Raw genomic sequence first — 25,975 nt, 5'->3', positions numbered from 1 at the left:
TTCAAACCAAATCAAATCGAAGATATACTTCCATTCGTAAGAGATCAAAACAAATGGTTAAAATACAAAGGATTATAAAATTTGTTCAAAACATGAACATCAAAGAAAATTTTGTTCATACCCTATTGCAAATAAACATAAAAATATAAAAGTATTAGTGTTTTAAGTCAAAATAAAACAGACGGTAGTTCTAAACATAAAACTCAATGCAACCACCACAACTTGAAAATAAGTAAAGTGTTAAATGAAAGCATTTGAAAGGTTCATGTTTGGTGTTCATGAGTTATTCTTGTCCCTCACTGGTCAGACTCTCGTATTACCTTTGCCTGAAAAAGTTAAACATGAAAATAGTGAGTATAAAAGTATATCTAATAAGAGACCCACTATCGATCCCGTTAAGAGTAAAAACGGTTAACTCTCTATTCGAAGGTACCTTACATCATAACAGTCTTTTGATCATATAGGATGCATGTCAATTAATCTAGTGATACTGTAGAATACACGTCAATCAGTTTAGTGATCCCATAGGATGCACATAATCAGTTTAGTGATCCCGTAGGAACACATAAATAGTCGAGTGGTCTTGTAGGAACACAAGCACAATATGTGGTGATCTCATAGGACACTGTACCTACAATATCCCATAAATAAAGTTAACAGTTGCCCCTCAATGTAGATAAGTTCATTCCGATCTAAACTATCTAAGACAGTCAAATCAAGAAAGACTCCAAATTATCAACAATTTTTTAGTTCAATGCATAAGTAGTAAAAAACTAGTAAGCTAGTACATATCTCAATTCAATCATCAATGTAGCAAATCATCAATACATCCAAACTTATTCTTATGCTTATACATCCAAACATACACACATGTCTATTTCAGACATTCCACGACATATTTTAGTCGAAACATCTTAATTCTACGCGGTATATTTCAATTCTACAGGGTTTGGTAGTTGAAATCCTTTACCTTGAGATTTGCTAAAACAATTATTCTCTAGTTGACAGCCAACGTTTTCCCAATTAACTAGATACTAACACAAAGGGAAAATTTCATTAACTTTAATCAACAATATAAGGTCAACATGTAAGCTCAATCCTAACACAAAGGGAAAAAATTAGTAACTTTAATCAACAATACACATCTAAATTTTGGTTAAAACCAATTCAACCTTAGAGAAAATTCCACATATTAAATGTTCAACAACTTATCTTATTAGACTTACCTTCAAACAAAAGCAAACCACTTGAAGAAAATAACCCAACTTTAATCCAAAATTAATCTTATTAGACTAAAAATTAACAATGTAACTAAAACCCAAAAAGTGTCTCAAATATGGCTGAAAAGGAGCAAAACTCACGGCTCGGCTAGGCAAAAGGCAAAAGATAGCTTGGCTTGCACGCGACTCCGCTTGGTTGGATGGAAGCTCACACGCGGCTAGGAGAGAAGAAGGAATCGCGCGCGGCTTGAAGCGGAAAGGCCACAGGGGTTCGGTCGGAGGGGAAACGCGGAAGAAGACCGGCGGCGGCGGGGAACAGAGGAGGAGGAGCTTGGAATGGAGAGGCGGCGCAGGACATGGAGAAACTGCTGGAGGTTTTGTCTCGGGCGGAAGACGACGGGGAACGCGGCTTGCCTTCGTCTGGGTTAGCGACGGAAGACGAAACGACAGGAGGAGCAAACGGCGTGCGGCGGAACTTCGGTGGAGGGAAACTCACGGGCTGAGGTGCTAAGGTAACGTGAAGGAGAAGAAGAAATGGTTGAACGCATCTCGAAGTTATCTTTCAATAATACATAATAATAATCAATTTACTTAACTAATGGGTAAATAATTAACCTAATTAATCGTAATGAACCAACAAGGTAAACGAAGAAAGAAAATCAATATTCAACCCAATCGATATTACCTGGTGTTTTTAAAACGTCAACCATATCACTTGACGTTTAAAAAATGTTAAGAAAGCCAATAATTGTCCCACATCCACCTTTTCATAAAACTATTGACGTTTTTATTTTCTATATCACCTATTTTTTATGTTTCTTTTCCAAAAAACGTGAAGTATTTAAAACCACAAACGTTAAAGAGAGTCCCTTCTTCTAGTAGTGAATGAACACAAACGAGAGTATAGAATTCAAAGATACAAAATGAACATGTGTGTGGATATCTATTGCCTCGACCAATGAAAAGAATAGTTAATAATTCTAAAGCTTGGTCTGACTGTTTCTTCGATAAATTTAGTGGATTCACTAAGAAAGTTTCAACCACAACTTGTCTCTTTGCTCTCAACAATTTTGTTTAATTTTTCTCACATTCTTTATCATGTATGTATACAGTGAAAGAAAGTGAACTTGGTTGATTATTGAAAAATAAAATAAACTTAATTCTGTAAATTAAGTTGTATAATTTGTTAGAAATTTTAAATCTAAATTTAAAATGTATGAAAGTTAACTTTGAATGAGTTGTGTTTGGTTTTAGACACGCAAATAACAACTAAATTGAATTAAATTTCACATATGTTTCAATGTTATATTTATTTTCATTTATTTTGTATTTTGGAGAGTTAGTGAGTAGCTAGCCAATAAACAGGGCAACTTGGGTTCTTCGTTTGTTGCCTCTCCTTTCACAATTGAAGGTTTCTCTTCTTTCTTTGCTAAATGTTGTCCAAGAGTTCTTTGGATCTGAGTAGTTTGAGACTACAATTGTACGTATCAAAGTTAGTCGTTGTATTCTGCTAAGACACAATTGTTGTAATCTGCTTACAAACCCATGCAAATGGAATAATTGTCTTTAGAACAACATTTATAGAAGCGTGTCTCGACTACGATTTGAGTATATACAAAGGTTTTGAGGTTCTTTCAATTTGATTGTTTTCATATCTAAACATTATTATATAATATGACTTAAATGTGATTGTGTTTCCAATTGAGTTATAAATAGTTTTCTGGCGTATTCTGTTCATATTATATCAAAAAATACTGTGTATACAAAGATTGTTTGATTTTGGTATGTTTAATATTATGTATATAATAAGAAGAAGAATATAAAAACAATTAAAAATGTCCTGAAGAGAGTGTTTGGAGGGTTGATAGATACAAAAGTTAAATAAAGGGTTTGACTAAATGTACATTATTGACATATTTTCTTTATTCTTTCTTTCTAAGTAAGGACAAACAAATATGAAAAGAAAGCACTAACACAATTAATATGGAGTGTTAGTTAATTTGGTCAAAAGCAAGTCTCTGGCACCACAAGTCCGATACTCGATCCACCAATGTTCTTGCATGATGAAGTTGTTGTCTTGTTTTTGTACGTAAGCTTTATGTCTTCCAATTTTATATCACTGCACGGATTACTGGAACTACAATCAAATGTTACAGCTTCTGACGTTGCGGATGTTCCTTCAATACTTTTGTATGTCACATCATTAATCTTCACTCCAGAACTCTTTAATATCAAAAACAATTAAAAAACAATTATTAGAATGGCAAGAAAAAAAAATTATGTATCTCTAGAAGAAAAGTTGGTCAATTAATTACCTGGAGAGAACAACTTTGGTGGTTGGGACAATAATTTTGATCGATTAAGATAGGATTTTTAACATTGATCATGACGATATTTTGAAAGATAACATGTCTAACGAAACCATTGCTAGGTGTAGGCCATGTCTTTATCCTAACACCATTATCGGATTTCGTGAACACTGCATTTATCAATGTTACATTTTCAACTCCGTTTTCGTTGGCCTCTTTTCCTAAGCTTCCGATGCTGTCCATTAATTGAAGTTAGATAATATTAGTTTACTAGCTCGAAATACATACGAAAACCACCATTTCAGGAAGTATATGTAAATGTAGTTTGTTACCTTACGCCATGGCCAGGCCCACATTTGATATCACTCATAAACAAATTCTTTGTTCCATCACCAATAGAAATGCAATCATCTCCAGTTTTAATGGTACTTCCAGTGATGGTTACGTTAGTGGAGGATTGCACATGAATACCATCAGTATTGGGGCTTTGGTCTGGAGCCATTATCTTCACATTCTTCACCACCACATTGTTGCAGCTATTGATCACAACATGAGTTTGTTGACTATTGATTGATGTTAACCCACTAAGTATTATGTTGTTCGCCCAATTGAACGTTATTGACTGTATTTCATTTGTTAAAATAGAAAGAACACAGAACATGTTACCATATATATATTTTAAACAAGTCACAATAATTTTTCTTTTAAAAAACACCCATTTTCTAGTTGCCAACTTAATTAGGATGTATTTGAAATATAATTTTGAGATAGACTCGAAAGGATGGGTGGAACTTGAAGTAAACACATACCCTAGCTCCTGGAGGACAGTTTTTTGCAGAGTTCTTGCAAGCCCAATAGGCAGTGCCTTTTCCATCAATAGTGCCACCGACGAAAGAAACTCCATCGACTTTGATGAACAAAATCCAATACCCAGAATCTCCAAGGGCACGATAGTCAAGAGGTGCAACAAGTGTTCCGTTCAACAAAAATGTAATTTTGTTCTTACATGGACCTCTAAACGTGATGGGTGTGAGCAAGAACCTTCCCTTAGGGACGTTGATGGTGGATCGTGTGGAGGAGCTACATGCAGACGTCCACGCCTTAAGAAATGATTGGGTCGAGTCCGTTTTTCCATCGGGTTTTGCACCAAATGATATCACATTGTAGTTGGCAGCAGTTGAGATTTGAATGAACAAATGGAAGAAGACGATGAAGACTAGACTTTTGGTTGGGTTGGCCATATGTATGTGTGGAGAAGATTATGATAAATTGGGAATTAAAATTGATGATGGATGGCTGTTGGGATGTGTTATATATATTTATAATGTGATGTAATGAATTTAATAATCTAAATTAAAACATTGATAAAGTGAAATTAAAGAAATTGGATACGAGCCCTAAGTAAAGAGGCGGCTTGGTGGTTTGATTCAAACGACGGAAATCGGCGAAGGTCTTGATGTACGGCTGCTAAGTTCATGCATTTTCATCATTCTTTCTTCTTTTTGTGAACAAAAATTGGTATTGATTGAATCTTTGTGTGTAATTGGTTGGTACTTAAATAATTAGTACAATATCATTCTTATCCATATATTTGTTTGATTATTTCACAATTTTATAAATACTACTCTATTATTTTAACCCTATTACAAGCTATTAACCTTCAATTAATTTTTAGTTTCATCTCAAAACCCATCTATTTTTATTATCTCATTTCATCACTCACTCTAGAAAATAAATTCTCTTTTTCTAAAAATAATTTGGCACCTGAAAAATTATGATCAAACAATTTGATCGATAAAATGTGAAAAAGATGGATATTGCTTGAAATGCACTCTTATAGTATTTTTTCTAATGTCATTGTCTTATTTATCAAGCCTTATCATACACACTCTTTCAAACAATTAGTAATGTATATCAGAAAAAGTTATTTCATAAATAATATTTTTTTGTTAAGTAATCACAAAATTATGGTAGTTAGATAAGAAAATACAGAAATCGGGTTGGAGCACACAACTTCCTTCTACAACTCCATTAATCCAATCACAAATATTTGACCAGTTTGACCTAGTTTTTAGCCACGTGGGTTGTGACTAGATTAAAGAAAGTCGTATATCGAGTATACCACCCTTAAAAGAAAAACAATTTCCTAAATTAACCCATTTTTTGAAGTTTATATGATGCTTTTATTTTTGAAGTTTGGACTCAAAAAGAAAGAATAATGATGAAACACTCCTCAAGCCATCTGCACTGCCTCATATTTAACTCCTTCTTGGTGACGAAGTATTTTAAACTCTTAGGGGCCGTTTGGGGGAATGAAAAGAAAGGAAAGGAAATGACTACAGTTTGGCGGAGAGATTAAGGAAAGAGAAAATACTACCCTTAATTCCTTTTATTTCTTCTCTCTCATCATTTATTATCCATTTTTTCTATTTAATCATTTCATTTCCCAATATAATCCTTCAATTTTTTAATATAATCATTCTCATTTTTCTCCTTCTTCTCTTTCCTTGTTTATTTCTTCATCTCTTTCCTCGTTTATTTATTCTTCTCTCCAAATTAATCCTTTTATTTATTCTCTTTTCCAATCAAATTAATTACACTCTCTTATTCTTCATTCTCTTTGTGCCAAATGAATTAGTTCTCTTCTATAGTATGTTGCTTATCATTTGCATGAAGAAAAAAATTAATAAATGAAAGAACAAAAAAAAACAACATAATACATTTTTTTATTATAAGTATTGATGATATAAACTTAAAATACAAATTTCTTTTGGTATTCTATTTGCTGTACAATTTGAAGAAACACATTTTACATAAATGAAAGAAAATAATACAATTTGTTTGTATTGTGTATTGTGTGTACGAGCCCCATCAACTAGATCTTCAGCTCCTTCAACTTAGCTGAAGCCATTCTGTATGGATTTTCAGCTCCATTCGTCGAACTCTAAGCCCAACCACACGCCATCTTGTTCCACCCTCGATCCAGTCGTGCTTCACGTTCAACGGTAAGTCATCATGCAGATTATACTCGAGATGTCTTCTACCTCGAGTTCACAAGCTAATTCTCAAGATCGAGCCGCGTGTTTCTCTCCCTCTCCCAATCATGCAACCAAGTTATTCTCTGCCTTTTCCTAGCCAAGCCACAAGCTTACCTTCACTTCTTCAAGCCGTTTGCTTTTGGAGCCATGTTTTGGGTGAACCTTAGTGAGTTCTTGATTTAGGTTTAGGATACACCCACAAAGTGTTAATTATTAGTGTTAATTATTGATTATGGTTAACAAAATTATTATTTTATTTTTGTTGACATTAGGATTGGTTTAATTGAATTTTAATTTGGATTTTTTAGTTGAAGGTTAATTAGCTCAATTGGAAGAATTAAGCAATGTTGAATTGGTTCCTTAGATGCTTAGGATTGGGTTCATTGATTTCTGACTGTCAACCACGATTCTACTACTATGTATTGATAGATCTTCAAATGTAATCCCAACTTTTGAATTCCAAACTTTTCTTCAAGGTATTTAGCATTTTCTAACCCAATGGGTTTGCAGAACTGCAATTGTTGAATACTTAATGATCCTTTCAAGTTAATCAATCTATTGAGTTCACTTAACTCACCGTCTTTATTCTCTCTTAATATAAACAAATTCATTGTTTGAAGGATAGTCATTGAACTCATTCCTTTTGGCATATAACCCCAAGCATGTTTAAAATCCTTAACATCAAGATGCCTAAGATCGATCAGATTCTTAATATATCACTTGGCAATTCTCTTAGCAAATGACAACCTTGAAGGGTGTGTGTTTCCAAATGGTACAGTTTTGTAACTACCTTGAGAAGGAAAACAATACGACAATAAGAAATATTAACATATCTCAAATGTTTAATCTTACCAATACACTTGGGAACATGATAATGAAACAAAAATTTCAATGTTTGTAACTGCAAATGATTAGAGAGGTCGATTTTATCATCAGCATAATTCAGTGTTCTCAAAATATTTGCCTTTATTAATGATTGTGTAATGGTTCCAGTATTGTCTTTGGCATGAAGGTCGGAATTGTCACATGTTGAGTCCTTTTGTCAATGGACTTAGTGTCATCGTTAGGAAGCACACAATCATTTTCTCCAACGGAACATGGAAGATTATGCCTTGAAGTTGTGCATCTTGAACGTCTTGATGTCTCCCCATTTGTTTGTTTTACGTCTTGAAAAATTGACCTTCCTAGTAGTTGTTTGAAATAAAAATCACCAACATCTTCAATTGGATTCTTATTATGTGGTTGAATGAAGCCTTATGCCATCCATAGTTTTATCAAATCATCATTTTGAATCTTAATCTTTAAGGAACAAAGCACAATAGGTGAAACATTGTTTCAACCTGAATGAGATGTGGTTAAAATTGATCTTTAGTATGAATTGCATCTCATTTTTCCGTGGCATGATTGGGTGAAGTTAGTTGTCCTTGAATGACAACCAATTATTTTTTGACTTTTTAGAATACAAATAGCTCCCAATTACCCTTATTGCAAGAGGAGAACCTTTAAACTTTTGTCACAATCTCCTTACCGATTACCACCAAATTTAAATTTTCAAGCACCTCTGATTCGTTGGATAATGCAATTTTTCTAAACAACTTCCTAGAATTGTCCTTGTCTAGTTCACTCAAATGATGGAACAAAACTGTGTCAGAAGTATGTGCAACTTGATGAGTACGAGTTGTGATCAAAATTTTACTTCCCTTAGCTCCATCGATAAGAAACTCTTTAAGACTAGTCCACTATCTTGCCCAATTCATATTCCACACATCATCCATGACAAGCAAATATTTTTTTCTATCAATTTTCTCTAGAAGCATACTTTGCAACGTATCGAGTTGAAGGTTGGGCTCATGTCTCTTTTTCGTGAGAGACTATAATATTTTCAACAATTATTTTGACATCAAATTCTTTCGAAATACACACCCACATTGTTAAGTCAAAATGTTCATTTTCCTTCATATCGCCATAGATAGATTGAGCAAGGTAGTCTTTCCTAATCCTCTCATTCCAAAAATTTAAGTTCAAACCAAATCAAATCGAAGATATACTTCCATTCGTAAAAGATCAAAACAAATGGTCAAAATACAAAGGATTATAAAATTTGTTTAAAACATGAACATCAAAGAAAATTTTGTTCATACCCTATTGCAAATAAACATAAAAATATAAAAGTATTAGTGTTTTAAGTCAAAATAAAACAGACAATAGTTCTAAACATAAAACTCAATGCAACCACCACAACTTGAAAATAAGTAAAGTGTTAAATGAAAGCATTTGAAAGGTTCTTGTTTGGTGTTCATGAGTTATTCTTGTCCCTCACTGGTCAGACTCTCGTATTAACTTTGCCTGAAAAAGTTAAACATGAAAATAGTGAGTATAAAAATATATCTAATAAGAGACCCACTATCGATCTTGTTAAGAGTAAAAACGGTTAACTTTCTATTCGAAGGTACCTTACATCATAACAATCTTTTGATCCCATAGGATGCATGTCAATTAATCTAGTGATACTGTAGAATACACGTCAATCAGTTTAGTGATCCCATAGGATGCACATAATCAGTTTAGTGATCCCGTAGGAACACATAAATAGTCGAGTGGTCTTGTAGGAACACAAGCACAATAGGTGGTGATCTCATAGGACACTGTACGTATAATATCCCATAAATAAAGTTAACAGTTGCCCCTCAATGTAGATAAGTTCATTCCGGTCTAAACTATCTAAGACAGTCAAATCAAGAAAGACTCCAAATTATCAACAATTTTTGAGTTCAATGCATAAGTAGTAAAAAACTAGGAAGCTAGTACATATCTCAATTCAATCATGAATGTAGCAAATCATCAATACATCCAAACTTATGCTTAACTAGTTAAGATATGAAAGTTCACACACATGTCTATTTCAGACATTCCACAACATATTTTAGTCGAAACATCTTAATTCTACGCGGTATATTTCAATTCTATAGGGTTCGGTAGTTGAAATCCTTTACCTTGAGATTTGCTAAAACAATTATTCTCTAGTTGACAGCCAACGTTTTCCCAATTAACTAGATACTAACACAAAGGGAAAATTTCATTAACTTTAATCAACAATATAAGGTCAACATCTAAACTCAATCCTAACACAAAGGGAAAAAATTAGTAACTTTATCAACAATACAACGGCGGAATCAACATCTAAATTTTGGTTGAAACCAATTCAACCTTAGAGAAAATTCCACATATTAAATGTTCAAACAACTTATCTTATTAGACTTACCTTCAAACAAAAGCAAACCACTTGAAGAAAATAACCCAACTTTAATCCAAAATTAATCTTATTAGACTAAAAATTAACAATGTAACTAAAACCCAAAAAGTGTCTCAAATATGGCTGAAAAGGAGCAAAACTCACGGCTCGGCTAGGCAAAAGGCAAAAGATAGCTTGGCTTGCACGCGACTCCGCTTGGTTGGATGGAAGCTCACACGCGGCTAGGAGAGAAGAAGGAATCGCGCGCGGCTTGAAGCGGAAAGGCCACAGGGGTTCGGTCGGAGGGGAAACGCGGAAGAAGACCGGCGGCGGCGGGGAACAGAGGAGGAGGAGCTTGGAATGGAGAGGCGGCGCAGGACATGGAGAAACTGCTGGAGGTTTTGTCTCGGGCGGAAGACGACGGGGAACGCGGCTTGCCTTCGTCTGGGTTAGCGACGGAAGACGAAACGACAGGAGGAGCAAACGGCGTGCGGCGGAACTTCGGTGGAGGGAAACTCACGGGCTGAGGTGCTAAGGTAACGTGAAGGAGAAGAAGAAATGGTTGAACGCATCTCGAAGATATCTTTCAATAATACATAATAATAATCAATTTACTTAACTAATGGGTAAATAATTTAGCTAATTAATCAATCATAACAGGAATGAACCAACAAGGTAAACGAAGAAAGAAAATCAATATTCAACCCAATCGATGTTACCTGGTGTTTTTAAAATGTCAACCATATCACTTGAAGTTTAAAAAATGTCAAGAAAGCCAATAATTGTCCCACATCCACCTTTTCATAAAACTATTGACGTTTTTATTTTTTATATCACCTATTTTCTATGTTTCTTTTCCAAAAAACGTGAAGTATTTAAAACCACAAACGTTAAGAGAGTCCCTTTTTCTAGTAGTGAATGAACACAAACGAGAGTATAGAATTCAAAGATACAAAATGAACATGTGTGTGGATATCTATTGTCTCGACCAATGAAAAGAATAGTTAATAATTCTAAAGCTTGGTCTGACTGTTCCTTCGATAAATTTAGTGGATTCACTAAGAAAGTTTCAACCACAACTTGTCTCTTTGCTCTCAACAATTTTGTTTAATTTTTCTCACATTCTTTATCATGTATGTATATAATGAAAGAAAGTGAACTTGGTTGATTATTGAAAAATAAAATAAATTTAATTCTGTAAATTAAGTTGTATAATTTGTTAGAATTTTTAAATCTAAATTTAAAATGTATGAAAGTTAACTTTGAATGAGTTGTGTTTGATTTTAGACACGCAAATAACAACTAAATTGAATTAAATTTCACATATGTTTTAATTTTATATTTATTTTCATTTATTTTGTATTTTGGAGAGTTAGTGAGTTGGGTTCTTCATTTGTTGCCTCTCCTTTCACAATTGAAGGTTTCTCTTCTTTCTTTGCTAAATGTTGTCCAAGAGTTCTTTCGATCTGAGTAGTTTGAGACTACAATTGTACATATCAAAGTTAGTCGTTGTATTCTGCTAAGACACAATTGTTGTAATCTGCTTACAAACCCATGCAAATGGAATAATTGTCTTTAGAACAACATTTATAGAAGCGTGACTCGACTACGATTTGAGTATATACAAAGGTTTTGAGGTTCTTTCAATTTGATTGTTTTCATATCTAAACATTATTATATAATATGACTTAAATGTGATTGTGTTTCCAATTGAGTTATAAATAGTTTTCTAGCGTATTCCGTTCATATTATATCAATATTGTGTACACAAAGATTCTTTGATTTTGGTATGTTTAATATTATGTCTATAATAATAAGAAGAAGAATATAAAAACAATTAAAAATGTCCTCAAGAGAGTGTTTGGAGTGTTGATAGATACAAAAGTTAAATAAAGGGTTTGACTAAATGTACATTATGACATATTTTCTTTATTCTTTCTTTCTAAGTAAGACAAACAAATATGAAAAGAAAGCACTAACACAATTAATATGGAGTGTTAGTTAATTCGGTCAAAAGCAAGTCTCTGGCACCACAAGTCCGATACTCGATCCACCAATGTTCTTGCATGATGAAGTTGTTGTCTTGTTTTTGTACGTAAGCTTTATGTCTTCCAATTTTATATCACTGCACGGACTACTGGAACTACAATCAAATGTTACAGCTTCTGACGTTGCGGATGTTCCTTCAATACTTTTGTATGTCACATCATTAATCTTTACTCCAGAACTCTTTAATATCAAAAACAATTAAAAAACAATTATTAGAATGGCAAGAAAAAAAAATTATGTATCTCTAGAAGAAAAGTTGGTCAATTAATTACCTGGAGAGAACAACTTTGGTGGTTGGGACAATAATTTTGATCGATTAAGATAGGATTTTTAACATTGATCATGACGATATTTTGAAAGATAACATGTCTAACGAAACCATTGCTAGGTGTAGGCCATGTCTTTATCCTAACACCATTATCGGATTTCGTGAACACTGCATTTATCAATGTTACATTTTCAACTCCGTTTTCGTTGGCCTCTTTTCCTAAGCTTCCGATGCTGTCCATTAATTGAAGTTAGATAATATTAGTTTACTAGCTCGAAATACATACGAAAACCACCATTTCAGGAAGTATATGTAAATGTAGTTTTGTTACCTTACGCCATGGCCAGGCCCACATTTGATATCACTCATAAACAAATTCTTTGTTCCATCACCAATAGAAATGCAATCATCTCCAGTTTTAATGGTACTTCCAGTGATGGTTACGTTAGTGGAGGATTGCACATGAATACCATCAGTATTGGGGCTTTGGTCTGGAGCCATTATCTTCACATTCTTCACCACCACATTGTTGCAGCTATTGATCACAACATGAGTTTGTTGACTATTGATTGATGTTAACCCACTAAGTATTATGTTGTTCGCCCAATTGAACGTTATTGACTGTATTTCATTTGTTAAAATAGAAAGAACACAGAACATGTTACCATATATATATTTTAAACAAGTCACAATAATTTTTCTTTTAAAAAACACCCATTTTCTAGTTGCCAACTTAATTAGGATGTATTTGAAATATAATTTTGAGATAGACTCGAAAGGATGGGTGGAACTTGAAGTAAACACATACCCTAGCTCCTGGAGGACAGTTTTTTGCAGAGTTCTTGCAAGCCCAATAGGCAGTGCCTTTTCCATCAATAGTGCCACCGACGAAAGAAACTCCATCGACTTTGATGAACAAAATCCAATACCCAGAATCTCCAAGGGCACGATAGTCAAGAGGTGCAACAAGTGTTCCGTTCAACAAAAATGTAATTTTGTTCTTACATGGACCTCTAAACGTGATGGGTGTGAGCAAGAACCTTCCCTTAGGGACGTTGATGGTGGATCGTGTGGAGGAGCTACATGCAGACGTCCACGCCTTAAGAAATGATTGGGTCGAGTCCGTTTTCCATCGGGTTTTGCACCAAATGATATCACATTGTAGTTGGCAGCAGTTGAGATTTGAATGAACAAATGGAAGAAGACGATGAAGACTAGACTTTTGGTTGGGTTGGCCATATGTATGTGTGGAGAAGATTATGATAAATTGGGAATTAAAATTGATGATGGATGGCTGTTGGGATGTGTTATATATATTTATAATGTGATGTAATGAATTTAATAATCTAAATTAAAACATTGATAAAGTGAAATTAAAGAAATTGGATACGAGCCCTAAGTAAAGAGGCGGCTTGGTGGTTTGATTCAAACGACGGAAATCGGCGAAGGTCTTGATGTACGGCTGCTAAGTTCATGCATTTTCATCATTCTTTCTTCTTTTTGTGAACAAAAATTGGTATTGATTGAATCTTTGTGTGTAATTGGTTGGTACTTAAATAATTAGTACAATATCATTCTTATCCATATATTTGTTTGATTATTTCACAATTTTATAAATACTACTCTATTATTTTAACCCTATTACAAGCTATTAACCTTCAATTAATTTTTAGTTTCATCTCAAAACCCATCTATTTTTATTATCTCATTTCATCACTCACTCTAGAAAATAAATTCTCTTTTTCTAAAAATAATTTGGCACCTGAAAAATTATGATCAAACAATTTGATCGATAAAATGTGAAAAAGATGGATATTGCTTGAAATGCACTCTTATAGTATTTTTCTAATGTCATTGTCTTATTTATCAAGCCTTATCATACACACTCTTTCAAACAATTAGTAATGTATATCAGAAAAAGTTATTTCATAAATAATATATATATATTTTTTAAGTAATCACAAGATTATGGTAGTTAGATAACATTTGACCAGTTTGATTCAATTTTCAGCCACGTGGGCTTTGACTAGATTAAAGAAAATTTTGTACGAGTATACTACTCTTAAAACAAAAATAATTTCCTAAATTAACCTGTTTTTTAAAGTCTGTATGATACTTTTATTTTTGAAATATACCAAGCTTTTATGGGGTAATTCATAAGTGTCAAAATGGTATATTTTGAAGTATCTTCATCATCTAGTTATGTCGAACACCAAGAATTAACTTTCATGCTCTGCTCATTGTTCTTAGATTAAACCTCTGGGATCTCCATCCCTTAGTTTGCTTCTACTGCCTACAGAAATACTTTTGAAATTGAGGTACGGCAAGCTTAAGGTTCAAAATTCCTTTGTGTTGTTCTCATGTACACATTTTCCTTTTTAAAACTGGCCTTTTGTTTCAAGATTTTCAACTTGTTGATTCAGAAACTCTCTCTTGTTTTTACTTTTGACTTACTTTGAGTTTGTTCCTTTGACAAGTTCAACTTTTATCATTGCTTATTTACTTTCATCGCATAGACATTGGAGCAATTAATGTTTATCATTTCTAATTACTCACTTTCATTTTGACATACCAACTATGAGGTGTAGAAGGCACCCAACATTGGGTAAGTGTTGTTCATGTCTTTAACCTTATCTAAGGCTTTTCGAAGACATTGGAGTTTTGTTTTTTTTTTTTTTTCTTAAATGAGTTTAATTTTTTTAAAATAAGCTTGTTTGGAAACCTATTTAACATTTTTAATGCATTATACTTCGAACATGATGAAGTTGCATGTGGCTTTAGACTCGACCATGGTACTCTTGGTCAATCTATGGTTGTCCCAAGTGTCTACATTCATTAACCCTTCTTTTTTAGATTCTTTTGATTCTTCCACATTCTTTTGGTAGACAACTAAAAATCTCAAGACCCCAACTCGTAGGTTTCACTTTCTTCCACTTGCATGGTGTTCTCCGTAATAACACATTTATCGTTCAAATCAAAAACTAATTATGCTTGAATGACATTAAGTTTTGCTCGATTGAGGCATTCACTTGCTCTATAGTGACTCTTGAATATGTAACAGAATAAGGGACAATTCTAATTGTTCTGCTGGTTTGGCCCTCTACATGTATTTCCAACCCTTTGATGGAATTGCCTATTGTCTCCATCAATATTCTTTTCTCTCCACTTATCTTTGAGAGGACTTGAGGTGAGTTCTTATCCTTCCTATTTGGTGCACTCTCTCGTCATTAACTAACGAAAACATAAATATGTAGGTTTTTCTTTAGAATAATAATAAAAAAAACCTATCTATAATTCATGACAAAAAAAAGCACTAAATAACAAACTCATTAAACCTGATGTTATGAAGTTAACAATGTCCATTTTGTCATTTTTGACAATTTCTTTATATAAAAACTAATTAAAAAAAAGATTAAGTACATTAAATTGTTTATATATATATATATATATTAGTTTAATAAAATTGTTATAATTTTATAAATCACATATACAATATTCATATAATTAATTTGATATATAAAATAAATGAATAAAGAAATGTACTAAAAGAGGAGAGAATGGACATGATAAAAAAAATTATCATTTTGAATGAATTCATAGGTATAAAAGTATTTAAACTTTAGGACAAAAACCGACTAAGTGCAAAATTCAACTACATACAATTTTGCTATTCCCTAATGAACTATTCTAGACATTAATTCCTAGTTCTTTAAATCTCATATATCTAATATAATAATCATGAAGCAATATAACGATTCAATCAAACCGTAAAATAATTACGAAGAATAGAGTAGTTCTTCATCTTCGTTTGGATCATGATGTACATGCTTATGAAGTTTAATAATGTCATAAATTTTATGAAGTAAAGCATATATTTCACCACTCTTCAAATGTGATCTATCTTCTACAATGAACTCATGAATCCCATCTCCCACTTCAATATAACTATATCCTGCTCTCTTTGTAATATGTCCTCCTTTCATCATCTTCCTTAATCTTGCAACTCCAGACCAATCACCTGCCAACGCGTAAATGTTAGAAAGAATGACATAATTTCCAGGGTTCCATGGCTCAAGCTTGAAGAGGGACTCAGCTGCTACTTCACCCAATTCAACATTTCCATGGAAGCTACAAGCTCCCAAAAGCGTTCCCCATATAACAGAGTCAGGAGCCATTGGCATGTTTTGAATGAGATTGTAAGCTTCCTGCAGCTCTCCAGCTCTCCCTAATAAATCTACCAAGCAGCCATAGTGCTCTAATTTGGGAGCAACTTGAAACTTACTCTCCATTGATTCAAAGAGTTGTCGGCCTTCTGCAACCATGCCTCCGTGTGTGCAAGCCAAGAGAAGCCCTACAAATGTCACGTCGTCCGGTCTCATTTTCCGTATCTGTTGTGAGAAAGATATAACACCACCGTCAGTATAAATGCAAAAGATGTAACAAGACTATTAATATAAATGCTTAAACATACAATAACACAACAACTTCAACCTTGTAGATTTAGCTATAGTTTAAGGTGAAGGAAAATTTAATGTTGTATCGTCTTTAACATTTCCCTCTCCTTTGTAGGCTTGAAATATGTAGAAGACTCAACAAATGGAAATCATTTTAATTGAAGAGAAAATAATACTGCAGCCAGTGTTTTCGAGGTGCAACCGAGGGCTCGCCTTAGGTGAGAGGCACTTGCTCCTCTTAAAACAGCTAGGCGACCAACTTCAAACGGGCACTCGTCATTGCGAAAACGGAGAAATGAAAAATTATCTCCAAAATTTTTGCTTGAAAGAATTGGACCAGTGGCATAAAAACTGGAATTACCTCCATCGGCCTCTATTCATCCGGTGTCTCATGTCTCACAGTTGAGGGAGTGTTAGTGAGCATTCTGAGGTGCAGCAACTAGTCACTTGTCGAAAAATTATGAATGAGTAGCCAAGCTAGAGGAAGTTTATGGATATCAAAGGCACCCTACAACGGGAGTGTGGGAGGTCTTGATTTGTTGGCAAGTGCTACCTCCTTATAAAGCTGCCTAGGAGATTTGTTATGATTTTCAACAGCAATTTCCAGATTTCACCTTAAGGAGAATGTGATTTTAGAGAAGGCGTAATGTTAGGGCACCTATTATATGGTAATACAGTAGGAGAGGGAACAAAGGAAGTGCATGTGTAATGGGCACTATAGCTGCTAAGGCCGGGTCCCACAGTTAGTTAGGGAAAGGAGAAGGTTTAAATGGTGAGGGAGTCTGAGAGTGAGGGTATGAAAATTGTGTGAGGGATTTGTTTATTCCTTGAGAGATAGAAAAGGCCTGGGAAGGGTAGGGTTTACTTTCCGTTCTTTGTTAGTTGTCTTTGTTCTTGTTCAAGACTGGGTGCTCTACCATTTCCTTGTAATTCCTTTTGTTGTTTCCATTGAACAAGAATCATCCAAAGTAGGTGTTCTATTATCACTAACCTATACCAGCTACCAAACATACAAAACATGTGAACATAAACAAAAGATTAACTATGTACTCACTTATACTTCTGAAGTTCATTAGTGATTTAGAAACTAAAATTCAGAACAAAAACAAATGAAGAAGGATATAGAAAACTCACCAACATTTGATCATAAAGCTGAAGAGCATCAATACATCTTCCATGCACAGCCAATCCCATTATCATGGTATTCCACGAGCACAAATTTCTTTTGCTTCCAATCTCATCAAAAACTTGCTGCGCTTCCTCGATGTTCCCACACCTAGCATGCAATTCCAGCACCGCATTGCTCACATATGCGTTTTTGAAAAATCCATTATTTCTTGCATATGCTTCAATCCTCTTCCCAATATCCAATGCCCCAAGCTGAGAACAGGCAGGAAGAACACTTGCTATGGACACCTCATTTGGCTTAGTGCCTTTCTCATTTTCCAATCCTATAAACATCTCCAAGGCCTTCGCATACTTCCCATTTTGTGCATACCCAGATATCAAAGCTGTCCAGGAAATCACATTTCTCACCGGCATTTTGTTGAACAATTCTAACGCAGCCTCCATATGCCGGACCTTGCATAACCCGCAATCAACGAATTCCAGGTGGTATATCTCGACACATTTCATCAAACAGTTGGCGTGCAGACCTCAACATTCCCAATTTCGCATACATGTCCAACAATGCCCATTAGCAAACATATCAGAAGCAAATCCTGACTTACAAATGAGAAAAGCATCTGACCTGGGTAAACATTAAAAAGGGAAGCACACGCGAAAGAGAAAGGTGAATGAATACTGATTCGAGAGCAACCTTGGGAACACATCTGACAGTAAAGCAACCAGCATCGGTGGGGGTGACCAATTGAAGAAAATGTTTGAATGAACTTGTTGTAGAGATAAACAGATGGCTTAGGAATTTGGTCAAACAGGGTGCAAGCATACGGAAGATCTGGTAACTGCAGAAGCTTTTCAATGAGGAACTTTGTGTGATCTAGGCCGTTTCTGAGGCTATAAGCATGAATTTGCTTCAATTGGTTCATAACAATTCTGCACCGTAAAGCATTTCAATGATCATGTTAGGGCAATTGGTTCATAACAACTCAACCTATGTTTATTTAGTAATAAACAAATAATAAAGCCAATAAGCCCTCCAATTACAGGACTTCAAATTGAGAGACAACTTTGAGCAAATGACAAGTGGGGTAAATAAGCCTATTTTATTTAGTAAATATCTCGCATGAGTACTAACCTCCATCAAGTCCATTCCATTACTGAAGGACTTTAAGTTTCTGGTGCCATTAGAAAAAGTTAACACTGAGGCAACGCAAACATATGTTCTCTCTGGTCTTCTCGTATCTTTTGCTGGAAAAATGGTGTTATTGTGAATCAGCTGAGCCAAAGGTTCAACTACGAGTATTAAGAACAAACCTCCTACCGTGGCCTATAAGCTTAGGTGACTACAAATCTCTACCACCTAGTCAAGGTTAACCTATAAGCCACTTCCATCTGGAAGGAATAGTGCGAGCCCTCCCTAGCAGCTACTTACTTCAGAAAAACAATTGTCTTGAAAAGTTTACTACATAAGTGAAAAGGTATTGCCAAAAAGAATTTCATAAAACCTCACTAAGTCTTTAAGACTTATTCTTTAAAATTTATCTTCCAGGACTTAGGCGTTAGACCAAGAAGAGAGGAAAGTTTGGGCTTACAAGGCGAAGAATTGTCAGACGTTTAATTATAAGCTTAAGTGTATTGTTTGTATTTTGGTTAAGTATTGTATCCATATATTCATGTACTAAACACCTTGTTGGAAATAAAAATTAAAGTTTGTTTTATCTTTTCCTCGTTAAGTTTTATCACCTAAAGTTTTTTATCAAGTTAAGTGTTTTGGCGATTAAGCTAAGGAAGTTAAGACGAGTGTCTTTGACGTTTAACCGCATCAAGGATGCTCAAGTCGCACTGCATCTCGCGAGACAAGCAAGCTGGTCTGCGAGACGGGGGTGTGATACATATTCTTATCGAAAAAAGGTGGCGACGATAGGGATGACTAGAGCATAGCGTGAGCGACGAAAGGCGATTGTGAGCGACGAGCGCACTTTGTTTGAGGATGAACGATGAGCAGTGGTGGTGGCAGTCTCTTTGTATTCGTCTCTCTCCCTTTCTCTTTCAGATTTGTAAACTACAAATCTGGAAGAGGATTTTTATAGGAGATCTCTCGACACACCATGATAATTAGTGTCGAGAAATAGGGCTTGTTGCCATTAGCAATATGTCGAGAATGCCCACATAACTCCCAACGTGTACATGCATGTACACGTTGAGAGTTGTATGGGCATTCTCGTCATATTTGCTAACGACGTCAAAAATGTTGCCCTATTTCTCGATGCATTACACTTGATGTTTGAGAATAGTTGATCTTCTGACGTTCATGTTACGACATCGAAAGAGACTATCTTCTGACACTTCATCTCCCGACATGCTAAAGAAGCGTTGGGATATAATGATTTTCTTATAGATATCTTAAAGGACAACTCAAGATATTGATGATAAGAGATTCAAATAAGACTTAGTTAATTGAATAGGTTCAATTACATTTTCAGAGGGAGTCTGACCATTTTCATTAGATTTAAATCACAATTAAGGAGGAGTCTCATTATTTTTAGTTAATAGGAAAAACTGAAAAGAGTACTAAATATAAGGGGAGTTTCTTCTACATTGTTGAAGTGTGTTCATTGTTACTCATTTGAATCTTAATAAAATCTCTTTTAAGCTGCTAAAGCTCTTCTGAAGTAGGTGGGTTCTCACCAAACTAGGTTATCAAATTACAGTGTTCTTTTGTTTTTATGTTTCTTTAGCTATCTCTTCAGCCGTTAACTAAAGTAACAACTAAAATAAACTATTTCTCTTTCAGACATTGTTAATGATACTCATAGTAAGGCGATTTCACGATTTTTGAGTTATGAAGTTTTTTCTAAATATAAATTTCATGTTGTCCATGTGATGTCACAAATTTCATGAAAAGAAATATGAGGTTAATGTCAAATATGATAAAGCTTGGAGATTATAGTGGTTCCACCGCTTAGCCTACGTCCAGTCTCAAAACAGTTATAGAAAGATTTCATTCATGGAGTTTTTCAAAGAAACAACAAGATGAAGCTCCTTTTACACTGATCATTTTCTACTCTTCTTTTAATTTCTCCTATTTTATCTACTAGATTACATCCATAAAAAAAACTACTTCTTTCAAAATTATTAAAGAAGTTATTTTGTTTTAACAGAATTTGTGAATTCAAACGTAAAATCAAAAGTTTTCTCAACGAATAACTAATAGACTTTCCTCACCTCTCATGCCAATGTGAAATCTAACGTAAGCTTTTTCAATGCTATAATGCATTTGCTCCAATTCTAATGAGGGCACGTCTTCCCAAACACCAATGCCTAAAGAGACATCCTAATATACACGGTTCTATAACCCCATAGAGTTTCATTCAAATGGTCAACCTAAGCTGTATGCAAGATGCGTTCACCAACTTTTGCAGAATCTCTCCACTTTACGATTAGACACTTCAACTTGTCTATTAGTTTATAGATTGTAGGTTATCAAGGTGAACCCTCTGACGACCATCATCTTGTTATATGTTATTTACGAGGTAGAATCCAGACAATAGTATTGTTTCATCTTGTTATAGCTACAATGAGGTGGGTAACCTACATATATCATATTTGCAGAACTCTCTTCTCACAAATCTGTCCCAGTGATAGCATACATAGGTGACGTGTCGACATCTAATCTCTTGTGTATTGTGTTGAAGAGGTGCATTTTCAAGATGTGACTAGTGATTTGTTACTTAGTTCTTGGTACGCTTGTGGTTTATAATCTCCAGATAAAACCCTTGGAACAAAAGCTCTATCTGGTCAACTATAGCTTGACATCCTTCTTCACCATCAATTACCTGGCTATCATCAGTAGATGATTAGTATGCACCATTTTTTGAATCAACAATCTAGCTTGAAAATCATTTCAAAGAAAATATTACTATAAGCAACTCATTTTCAATAGTTATGTAATTCTCTTGAGCCTTGTTAAATGTTTTGCTCGCATAGTATATTGGATAAATCACCTTATTATTCTTTTGAACCAATATTGCATCCATCGTAATGTCATTTGCATTCCATATCATTTCAAACGATTGGGACCAATCAGAAGAGACTAAAGTGGGCTCAGAGATCAACGTCTTCTTGTATACAGAAAATGCACGGGTACATTCACCCTTCATCAAAATCAAATGGTTGAGTCTTAACAAATTACTCAGAGGTATAGTTACCTGGGAGAATCCTTTGATGAATATTATACAAAATCTCATATGTTCCAAAAAGGTTAGTATGATTTTCAAATCAGGAGGTGATGGTAACTTTTCCACCACATTAACTTTTGCATAATCCACTTCAAACTCTTTTCAAGATATCTTGTGTTCAAGCACAATTTCTTAGTCACCATAAATGACACTTTTTTTTCAAATTCATTACTAGATTTATCTCTTCGGATCAGTCTAACACAACTTTCAAATTATTCAAACAATCTTCATAAGAGTTTCAAAAAACTGAGAAATCATCCATAAAAATCTACTAATCACTTCAGGAAGTGAGAATATAGCCATCACACATTGCTGAAATGTGTCCGATTGCATGGCAAAGCCCAAAAAGCATATGACGAAAGGAAAAAACCTATATGGACAAGTAAATGTTGTCTTCTCCTGGTCCTTTAATGTGATCATTATCTGGTTATCTGGTTATATCTAGAATAACCATCCAAAAAAAAATATTCATATCCAACAACTATTTAGCATTTAATCAACAAAAAGCAAAGGGAATTGGATCTTTTTGGTGATCACATTGAGCTTAAGGTAAGCAATGCAGATTCTTCACTTAGTCATTGTACACATCTAAATTAACTCATTGTTGCTATTAGTGGCCATTGTCATACCCCCTTTCTTGGGTATGCATTGGTCTGGACCTACCCATTCAATATCAGAGATTAGATAAGTCACATTTGGGTTGAACCACTTAATGATTTCTTTTTTCACAACTTCTTTCATGCGAGCTTTCTCATCCTTTAGAATTGAAAAACTCCATTTGCCCTTCTTCTGATATGATTTTATGCATGTAATAGAATGAGCTAATACCTTGTATGTCAGTTAAGATCAAGTTTTGAATAGAAATGGACAAAATTCTAGAATTTTCATAAGTATAAAAAAGAATTAAGCTCCTTAATCTTGTACTTACAGGCAAAAATCATGTAAATCCCAAATCCATAACAAATTGACACTAATCTTAAAAATTATTGTGGGATTTGTGGTAAAATATAAAATTAACAGCAAGTTAACCTTCAAGCTTAATCTTGCACACTTGACGGAAAAATCCAATAATGGTTGATTTTCCCACTACCAACTTGGTCATCTCATCAAAATTTTGACCTTAAATTTAACATTTTGTATTAAATTAAATGTAATTCAAATAATCAATTTTAATTTAATTAGTTAGTTAATTTTTTTTATTTTAATATCCAATAATAAAAACCTCTAATTTCAATCCATCCAATTGACCAAGTTCCAATCTTTATTCAAAATATTAGTGTTTTTTTATTTAAATTTCATTTCCCTCTAAATCAAAACGTTAAGTATGTCGAATATATTTAACAATTTACTCTAAAAATAATTCAAACAAATCAAATTCATAGGTTAATTCTGATATGATCTACTAGGGAGACTTAATGGATCTATAAATTACGAGCTCTAAGGATTCGAGATTAACAAGTTAAACTCTTTAACCTAGCTAACTAATATTTGTTAATTATTAGAGTTGTCCACTAGAACCCATAGATGCACTCTCCTCATGGTATAAAATATTTTTTAACCCTGAAATTTCTCTTTGTTCCTTAAGTTCCATTAATCGTGTAACGAACAATTGGTTTATGGTCTGACACTAAACTGAGTCTCTCTCAAGCAAATGAGAAGGTAGGTTTCATGTTCAAGACTTGGAGTTACCACTAAGGAATAACCTATCTACTTAATCTAGAAGCGTGTAGGAGTAAATTCCATCTTGCATCCAATTCTATGTCCTTAACTATCTACTTGATCTTACCCTTGAAATGGGAGGCTTATTGAACTCGCTATTGAGTTACTCTCACTATGAAAATCTAAGGATAATCCGAATAGAAACAAAAGTTCATAGTTAGGTTAGGATTAAGATCGGGTTACTAGGTCATCGAATTTGAAATAATTAGTTTTAAAGAGTAAACGATGCTATAAAGTAAAAGTGAATTTCATGGTTTGGTCTTATACAAATTCTTTGCATAGGACACCCGCACTCATTCGTCAATACATGAACAATCTAGAATCACATTGTTTATATCAAATACAAAGTAAGTCGTATTCATAGTGTCCTTAGAATAAGACGTCCAACATTATCCATATACTATAGATTTTTTTTAGTTATTAACTTGAACGTGGTCCACTTTTTTTGTAGCTATATAAAGTTCGAGTGCACATATTTTAGCCACATGATTTTAATTTGTTGGATTCGGGATTATAATAATTATATTGAACAATACCTCAATAAAACTTTTATTGAATAATATATAGAACACGTTTATGATTTACAAACCACGAGTTTTAGGAGATAAGATCCAACATTTCAACACCCTCTCCTCATTGTTTTCTAGTAACAATTGGCTATTGAAAGTTGAACGTGGTTGTGACTTGCCTAAGAGAGTTGGAGGCAAACTTGACTGGATTAATTGTGATCATGACACTTCAGCCCGATGGGAGACTTGACAGCGATCAAGTTACAGGTGTTAGAGAACAATAGGCTTTTAAAGTAGAATCTTAAGCATTGGAGGTTACAGAAAGGAGACACACTTTGCTAAATTTGAAGTCCTCACTGAAGACAATCTTTTTGTCAGGAAAGTTGTTTATATTGTACAATTTTGCCACATTCCTTGATAGAAATAACAAGTTTGTCCAATGTAATTACAAATTTTGCATCCTTTCACCACTGTTCTGGTTTTTCCAAATAGTATTTACTCTCTCTTTCTTGATGAGGAGCCCAAGGAGCAATTGGTTGTGCCACTTGATGTGCTTTGCTTTCTTGCCTAATAAAAAGAACAGTGGGTCATGCTTGTGCATAAATTCTTTTTTAGCATAGTGTGGTGCTTTTGGACACTCAACATACATATCTTGTTATTTTGATGGTCAATTAATCTTGTTTTTTAATTGATACCCTCGATGACTTAATAAACTTAGATTTTGTTAGTGTCAATGAGTGTCTAGCTCAACTCCTTACTCCAAATGAAGTTTTTATTGGGAATCAACTCCAAGTTAGGTTGAAGCTACCTTTTTCAATAGTCAAATCAACTATTTCCTATCCAAATGTGATAGTAGGTTGCTTTGAAAATTTTAAAGAGTGACTAATTCTTATGAAAGTCATTTTCTCGTGGTCTTTACTTCCAAATTCCTAGTGCTTACTCATAACAACTCATAATTAACAAATAGATCCTAGTTATGTACTTTTTTAATATATTTTTCTTACCATTTTTTGAATATTTATATCAAACTCATTTTAGTCATCATGCATGGATGCATTCACAACCATTGATTTTTAATTACATAAGAGTTGATTGTCGTGGTTAGAAATGTGATTTTTCTTTATTCTTCACAGTAGTGTGAGACTTTTATCTTGAGGAGTGTTGTTGATTATTCGGCTTCAAAACTTTTTTCTTTTTCATTTAGTGACGTACTCCACTCTTTCTTTGCTTATTAGTGTTCTTGTGTTCTCTTAGTATATCTTCGGTTTTGTGTCTTTTACTTTTACCTTGACCGAGGTTGAATTAAATTTTTTTTATTGAAATTAAATGTCTTGAAAGGTAATAATAATAATAATCAATAATTGATTATCACTATTATTACTACTTTTACTATTTCCTTTTTATTCTTTCTATAAATTGCTTAAAACGGTTTATTCCAACAAACAGTTCGCGTGGCCTAATGGATAAGGCGCTCGCCTCCGGAGCGGGAGATTGTGGGTTCGAGTCCCATGGCGAACGGAAGTTTTGACTCATGGGCCATTCAAGTGCATTAGTAATCATCCAGTTTTTTTTGTTTGAAATTCTCCTAACTTAATTGTTGTATTAGAGAAAGAATACCATTAAAATTAGTTTGATGAAATTTTTCTCACCAATTTATCCACTTTTCCATTCATGTTTAAACAAATGTCTAATCATAGTAATTACAATTGAATTTCACTCCATAGACTGACCACAGAAGATGAAGAAGTGCTTTACACATGGTGGTAAGGATACCACCAATTCTCTAGGTTTTGGTCCAATAAGACCTTTGTGATCCA

General features: G+C 34.0%; 2 protein-coding genes, 2 long non-coding RNA genes, 1 other non-coding gene and 1 pseudogene across 6 annotated transcripts; 1 reads left to right on the top strand and 5 right to left on the bottom strand.

Annotated features, from left to right (window-relative positions):
• LOC116405574 lies at window positions 1-1,802 on the bottom strand. Of its 2 annotated transcripts, none has more exons than XR_004218683.1 (3): window positions 1,362-1,802; window positions 434-631; window positions 1-326 (listed from the first exon to the last, which is right to left on the bottom strand). It is a non-coding gene; the product is annotated as an uncharacterized LOC116405574 (long non-coding RNA). The 2 variants fall into 2 exon arrangements; XR_004218684.1 differs by having other exon boundaries at window positions 439-631.
• A 1,190-nt stretch (window positions 1,803-2,992) lies between these two features.
• Window positions 2,993-4,805, bottom strand: LOC116405573 (polygalacturonase-like). The gene is made up of 4 exons (XM_031889522.1): window positions 4,339-4,805; window positions 3,862-4,151; window positions 3,536-3,764; window positions 2,993-3,443 (listed from the first exon to the last, which is right to left on the bottom strand). The coding sequence occupies exons 1-4, from the start codon at window positions 4,768-4,770 to the stop codon at window positions 3,225-3,227; spliced, it is 1,170 nt and encodes a 389-aa protein (XP_031745382.1). The 5' UTR covers window positions 4,771-4,805; the 3' UTR covers window positions 2,993-3,224.
• Window positions 4,806-8,686: 3,881 nt separating this feature from the next.
• On the bottom strand, window positions 8,687-10,399 carry LOC116405575. Its single transcript, XR_004218685.1, has 2 exons — window positions 9,965-10,399; window positions 8,687-8,913 (listed from the first exon to the last, which is right to left on the bottom strand). It is a non-coding gene; the product is annotated as an uncharacterized LOC116405575 (long non-coding RNA).
• A 1,228-nt stretch (window positions 10,400-11,627) lies between these two features.
• Window positions 11,628-13,390, bottom strand: LOC116405576 (annotated as a pseudogene).
• Window positions 13,391-15,680: 2,290 nt separating this feature from the next.
• Window positions 15,681-18,939, bottom strand: LOC116405571 (pentatricopeptide repeat-containing protein At5g08510-like). Its single transcript, XM_031889521.1, has 4 exons — window positions 18,828-18,939; window positions 18,390-18,625; window positions 17,705-18,225; window positions 15,681-16,504 (listed from the first exon to the last, which is right to left on the bottom strand). The coding sequence occupies exons 2-4, from the start codon at window positions 18,616-18,618 to the stop codon at window positions 15,893-15,895; spliced, it is 1,362 nt and encodes a 453-aa protein (XP_031745381.1). The 5' UTR covers window positions 18,619-18,625; window positions 18,828-18,939; the 3' UTR covers window positions 15,681-15,892.
• Window positions 18,940-25,603: 6,664 nt separating this feature from the next.
• On the top strand, window positions 25,604-25,676 carry TRNAR-CCG. The gene has a single exon. It is a non-coding gene; the product is annotated as a tRNA-Arg (tRNA).
• Window positions 25,677-25,975: the final 299 nt, after the last annotated feature.

Source organism: Cucumis sativus, unplaced genomic scaffold, assembly GCF_000004075.3.
Source record: "Cucumis sativus cultivar 9930 unplaced genomic scaffold, Cucumber_9930_V3 scaffold119, whole genome shotgun sequence".
Lineage (NCBI taxonomy): Eukaryota > Viridiplantae > Streptophyta > Magnoliopsida > Cucurbitales > Cucurbitaceae > Cucumis > Cucumis sativus.
This window is presented reverse-complemented; position numbering and strand designations above follow the sequence as displayed.